Source organism: Loxodonta africana, chromosome 7 (assembly GCF_030014295.1).
Source record: "Loxodonta africana isolate mLoxAfr1 chromosome 7, mLoxAfr1.hap2, whole genome shotgun sequence".
In the NCBI taxonomy this organism is placed as follows: Eukaryota; Metazoa; Chordata; class Mammalia; order Proboscidea; family Elephantidae; genus Loxodonta; species Loxodonta africana.
The window spans coordinates 25,283,558-25,290,449 of record NC_087348.1 but is presented as its reverse complement, the minus strand read 5'-3'; the positions used below and the strand labels follow the sequence as shown (position 1 = coordinate 25,290,449).

Sequence of the window (6,892 nt, the reverse complement as noted above, 5' to 3'; positions counted from 1 at the left end):
CACAGTAGAATGGCCCCATAGGGTTTCCAAGGAGCAGCTGGTAGATTCAAACTGTAGACCTTTTGATTAGCAGTCAAACTCTTAACCACTGCACCACCAGGGCTCTAGAATCTAGGACAGTGCCTAGGAATTGTGACTTAAATAGCAAGAAGAAAACCAAGAGCTCTTTTTGCCGCTCTCAGCCCATAAGCTATTTCTTCAGCCCAAAATCTTGGTTCTAGTATTGACTTAGTCTTTTAAGAGCTTTGCAACCATGAAAAGATCACTACCCTTAGAATAAAATGGTGTCTCACTGGTCATAGGGACATGTCACTTTTAGTGTAAGCCAATGATCATTAATCATTTCAATTCTAGAACTGTGGAACTATGACAAACAGAAACAACTAATGGCTAGATATTGACGATGTAGAAGGACTGCAAGGCTGCTGCTGGGGAGCAAGAAACACCCAGGGTGAATGCTCAAATACAGTCGGCAGCCTTCAAGATAAGTCAGAAATGATTCTACAACTACGTGCGTAGCCTAGAGAGATAGAACCCTCTTCATTAACTTCGTGTTAAAAGGCCCTTCATTCAATTTAGTTCCTTGAGTATGATTAGGATTGACTCCTATCTCAAAGACCTTGGTTGAAAGGCAAAAACAAGAACAATATTGTGGGGGTAAAAATGCATTAGGGTAGCAACTATTGCTTGTGAAAAACTCAGTCCTGGACAGTAACAAGTCAGTGTAAATAACCACAATCTTATAAAATGAGAGAACCAAAAGAGACTTTCAGATCTAGTCCAAACCCCTCAGCGCCAAATAATAAAACTAAGAGACAATGTTCCCATGCGTTTAGAACTCACAAGGAAAGGCCTGTTTAAATACCTTATGGCACAATGATTAAGTGCTGTGGCTGTTAACCAGAAGGTCAGTAGTTCGAATCCATCAGCTTCTCCTTGGAAACCCCATGAGCAGTTCTACTCTTATATGAGTAGCAATTGCAATGGATTTTTTTTTTTCTTTTGGTTACTTCTTAGAGGCGAGAAAATTTGAAAAAAAAATGAATGTATCTACATAGCCCTAAATTATTTCCAGGTTGTTCTTTTCTTATGGAAATTGACAATATTAGGAAAATGGTCACACTACAAGAAATTATTACTGGGGAATTAACAAAACATCTGTTGGAGAAACTTACTATGGAATTCTACCAGGATGTTTCAAATTAAAAAAATAGCAGGAAGTATATTAAAAGTGCAAGACAGATCAAAGCAAACACCCCATTGATTTTTTTTCATGGAAAATGAATTCTACAAATTTTCCTCAAAAGTATTTCAATACATCACTATCTAAAACGTACACAATTTAATGAAGAGAACACAAAAATTACTAGGTTTTGAAAACCAATACACAAACATATTTCCCCCTTTACCTGTGAAAAGATGAGTGTCTTCTTGGGGGTATTGTGATGACCTCAGGGGTCAAATTCTGCCCAGTGCTGGAGGACTTATACCCAAGTTATTGATGTCAGCAGCTATTTCAGGAGAAGCCCAAGTGCATAAAGAAGAAGCGATTAGAAGTGGAATCCCAGTAGAGAATACACTCAAAAGGAGAAATTCTAATTGGTACTACTATACTTTCTTGAATGAGGATATTAGGAAATAAAAAAAAAAAACATATTTCACATTTTACTGGGATTCAAAGCCACTGTCTTCTCTAAGTACTGGGGCAGCATGTTAGCCAGTTCTATATATCGAGCCTAAATTACTCTGAGGATACTCTTAGTTTCTCATTAAACTAAATGCAAGTAATTGTTCTCAACACTTCAAGGTCTATATTGTTTGTTATACTTGGTATATACTGAACATACACTAAGTAAAAAATTCAATTCTGCTTAGAATGGAGAATACAAACAAAAAAGATAGCCTTGATATGAAGGGGTTTGCAAATTGATGGGCTCTCTAAAATATGCAAATATATGCATACATAGGTACAAACATTGTAGTGTTGTTGTTGTTATGTGCCTCCAAGTCGATTCAGACTCAGAAAGACCCTATAGGAAAGAGTTGAAGTGCTCCATAGTGTTTTCTAGGCTGTAATCTTTACTGGAGCAGGTTGCCAGGTCTTTTCTTCTGCAGAATGGCTGGTGGATTGGGACCTCCAACGTTTGGATTAGCAGCAGAGAACTTAACCACTGCACAGTTTTCAGAACAAAAACTCAAAGTGCTATGGCAGGTCACAAGAGGGAGAAATAGATGACCTGCTAATGACAAAAACAGTGTCTGACATGGAATTTAATACATAAGTGGTGTTAAACAAATGAAAGATTGATCAACATATTTAATTTATTCTTTGTGTCATGACTCCCATGTTTGGAGAAAGTGGCTAACATGGGGTCCACAATTGAGCCCAGAGAAGATATGCCTCAAATAATTGAGGAAAAGGTGTTTTACACATATGATTTATTATTCACAAAAAACACACCAGATGCATGTTATTATACACATTTTGCAGGTGAATAAAATAATGCTGGGAGGTAATTTTTCTAGGCTCACACAATTTATAAATCAGTCATAGAACTGGGATTCAGACCCAAGGCTGAATAGCTCCAAAATCAATTTCCTTCCCTTCACACCATTCTGTGCTGATGCGAAGCAAATTTTTTTGTTAAGAGCAAAAGAGCTGAGGAGGATGTCTTAACAGGTGACGTGAATCTTGGGATGGCTGGTGAGGACAAAGCAGCCCACAAAACAGTCATTCACTGCACATAAAGAAAGTTTATGAATTTCTGTCCACAGGCAGGGTTTTCCCAGTGAGCTTAAATATATGAAGATCATGAAGAGGGTTTATTCTGTTACACATTTGGTACTTTCTTGACCCCAGTTGGCCAAATTCTCATCAAATATCTTCCTGTCTAAGCAGTAATGGAGTCCCTTCTGTTGCCCAACACCTCAAATCATAACTCATCCATCCCCTTTTTTCTCTCCCAGTCTGCCTAGTTTATATTTCTTGAAAGTTACTTTATTGCACTATGTATTTGGTTTTTGAACTATAACATTATTATGAAGATTGAAATGAAATATCGGTGAAGACAATAAAAGCTAGAAGTTGTTTTCCTATAGTAGTATGTAATTTTGAATGCATCTCAAGGAAGATGCATTGTCACGAAGATTCATTGCTCAGAATTATTTCCCTGAAATTCTTTCATTATGGTTCAGTGTTCACTATTATCTGTGTCCATCCAATGATAAAGGACACAGGGTCACTATAGCACCACTGTGAGTCACATTCGGCTGGATGGCACACAACAACAGTGTGTAATCAACCCTGTCTTGTGCCAGTAAAATTATATTCTTAAAAGCCCGCTAAGAAAAGATTCCCCTCAATGTGATTGCAGCAGGCCATTCATCTGACATACAGAATGGGATAAAGAGCTGATTTTACTAATCCAAAGTGAACATCTACTGTTCTGCCTTGATTACATGTTAGAATGGGATACAGTATTACCACAATGAAAAATATATATATATATATTTGGTCATAGATAATGCAGATACATAAAGAGGAAGAAATAGACAACTTCATACTCATTCAAGGAAAGTACATTAAGCATCATCTCTGTATCAGGCACTAATTTAAGGTAGTAAAGATAAAAAGATTAAAAAGGCACAGTCTCCTCCTAGAAAAATTGAAGAAACTGATGTACACACATTTAATTACAATACTACGTTATAAATCCAATGATAGAATTTTAAACCCATGGTGAATCTGGATGTGGTAACTACACAGCCAAAATGTATTAGAGAAATCTTGCTGAAGGGGGCAATGCCTCAGCTGAATCAGAAACGATTGGTAAGGGGGACTGTGGAGGTAACCTGGAGCTGGCAGTAGAAAGGCCATTAAATGTTACATAAAATTCCCTCTGCTGCAAAAGGAATCATAATAATAATAAGTCTTGGTTAAGCAAATTACTGATTCTCTCATTTTGTCTAACTTGATGGAATGTCAGCCACATATCAAGTGGCAGCAACTGAAAACAGACACATAAGCACAAAGTTGCAGTCCATTTGCCATGTCAACTCTGGAAATCTGCAGCGTCATGCAAGAAACAAAGGGACCACCTTTCTGACTGCAACTCCTCCTGTTATTTCCCCCTTTTATTAAGCCCCAGGCACATTGTCATTTTTTCTGCTAACCCAACAAGTCAGGTTCATTCCTGAAGCACTGTACTTGTTATCATTTCTGCTGGATATGCTTCCCAAAGATCTGCTTATGTTTGTCTTCTCATCATTTAGGCTTCAATCCAATGTCACCTCCTCCAAAAGACTTTCCCTTTCCATGCAGAATAACACATTAGCATGACCCACACTTCTGACCCTGACATTTTCTTCCACATTGTCTTACTTTACTTCCTCATAACACTTACCAGTACCTAAAATGATTTCATTGTTTGATCCAGTGTCTTGGTATCTGATTCTTCTTCCCTCCAAAATGTAACTCTACTGCTGTATTGTTGTTAGTTGTCATGAACTTGATTCCAATGTATAGCGAAGCCATGTGTATCAGAATAGAAGTGGGCTGCATGGGGTTTTCAAGGCTATGACCTTCTGGAAGCTGAATACCAGGCCTGTTTTCCAAGGTGCCTCTAGGCAGATTTAATGTGACAATCTTTTGGCTAGTAGTCAAGTACTTAACTCTTTGCCCTATACAGGAATCCATAGTTTTATTAGCTCTGTGAAAATCAAATAATTCCATTCATAGAGCATTACTTAACTCACCTGATTGCTAATTATATACACATAAACCCATTGCTGTCGAGTCGATTCCGACTTATATACTCACAGTAACTTTAATATTAACTATCGATTTAACAAAAACTTCAAATGTGACTCTGTTGTAAACATAAGCAGAAAGAAGTAGTGAAGGTGGAGTGGGAATGCAAGAATTGGTAAAAGAATGTCAATACCTTCTTTTTAATAACACCAATTGATGATATCCACAGTTTAAAAACCAATAAACAGAAATACAGCATATAATTAAAAATATACAGGTAAGTATCAGAAAAAAAATAATAACCAGAAGGTGCTACCCACAGGAATTTGGGAGTGGGGAGAAGAGAAATGAGATCCTATGATTTATTTGTTTGTGGGCCTTGTATAGCATTTAATATTTCAAACTATGTAAATGGTTTATATTAATGATTTTAAATCATATTCATAATTTTTTTTAATTAAACATAAACATATATTTAAAAACAGATAAAAAGAGTAGAAGACCACAAACAAAACACCAAAATTTCTTTGAAGGTTTGGGGTATTCACTTTCTATGTCTGTGTTTCTGCACGTTTGGATTTTGTGTAATTAATATTTGTATAAGTCAAAACAGGCTACTTGATGATGTGGAAACAAGAAAAGTCAAGAAAACATTGCAGTTTATAAAAACAAAGAGTATTTCTCATCCATTCTACATTTTCATTGTGAGTTGACCGAGGGCTCTGTTCTATGTCTCCTCCCTCAAGATCCCAAACTCAGTTAGCAGATACCATCTTAAGTCTCGGTGATAGCCACGAAAGAAAGAAAAAAAAAGGTAACAAGAGGGGTTTCTCACAATTAAATGCTCAAATTACAAGTGACACATATGACCTCTAACCCAACTCATTGTCCATAAATAGCCACATGCCCCTACACACTACCAAAGATACTAGAAATGTCATTTCACTAGATGCCTAAAAGTCAAAAAACTGAAAAAAACTAACAAACAAAATGAATGACTCTAACAAGCATGTAAACCTTTGTAATCAACATTTTATTTTATATGTTTATGTTTTAAAATATAAGTAAAAAATGCAGAATTTTACCTTGGTATGCCTGGTTTCCCATTTCACCACAGGTTGTGTCCTAAACCTTGACAAATGGGTCTAGAAAAACCCTTGGGGACAAAAAATAATGAAATGTGTTAAGAAAGTAGTTTTTTTCTCAACAGCTGTTTGGTGAATGCCTCTTTCACATCTTTATTTCTAAGGCTATAAATCATGGGGTTCAACATGGGGATAACCGTGGTATAAAATATAGCCACCATTTTCCCCTGTTCCACAGATTCCTCTGAGGGGGGTCTGAGATACATGAGAAAAAGAGTTGCATAGAATATGGTGACAGCTGTCAGATGGGAGCCAGAGGTAGACAAAGCTTTGTGTCTGCCCTCTGTAGAGCGGATCCTCAGGATGGCAGGAAAAATATAAAGATAGGAAACAAGGATAATGAGGAGTGAAAAGGAAAGGTTACACCCAGCCACAACAAGCATTGATGTCTCTTTGTTGTAAGTGTCAGAACAAGCCAGCTTAATCAGTGGAGGGTCAGCACAGTAGAAGTGGTTAATCTCATTGGGGCCACAGAAGGCCAGGTTGTAGGTCCACATGGTCTCCATCAGGCCAGTGAGAGCTCCATACACATAAGGCACCGTGATGAGGGATGTACAGACACTCTTAGACATTTTGCTGCCATAAAGTAGAGGGTTGCAGATGGCCATGTACCGGTCAAAGGCCATCACAGCCAAGACATAGATCTCCACATGGACCAAGGCAATAAAAAAGTAACACTGCACCAGACAAGCAGAATAGGAAATGGTTTTCTTCTCTGAGAGGAAAATCTCCAGCATCTTTGGAGTCACATTGGTGGAGAAGCACAGATCCACAAAGGATAAGTGGCTCAGGAAAAAGTACATGTGTGTGTGGAGCCGGGCATTGACAGGGATGAGTATAATCACACCCAGATTCTCTGTCACTGTGACCATGTAGGTGGCCAGAAAGAGCAGAAAGGAGAGAATCTCTAATTCCAGGTGACTGGCTAGTCCCAGGAATATTAACTCACTCACTGAAGTGAAGTTACTTCTCAGAATTTTCTTGGACGGGAAATGAG

General features: G+C 37.7%; 1 protein-coding gene across 1 annotated transcript; it reads right to left on the bottom strand.

Moving 5' to 3' along the window:
- Positions 1–3,469: 3,469 nt before the first annotated feature.
- LOC135231656 (olfactory receptor 5M8-like) lies at positions 3,470–6,892 on the bottom strand. The gene has a single exon (XM_064288077.1). The coding sequence runs from the start codon at positions 6,765–6,767 to the stop codon at positions 5,934–5,936; it is 834 nt and encodes a 277-aa protein (XP_064144147.1). The 5' UTR covers positions 6,768–6,892; the 3' UTR covers positions 3,470–5,933.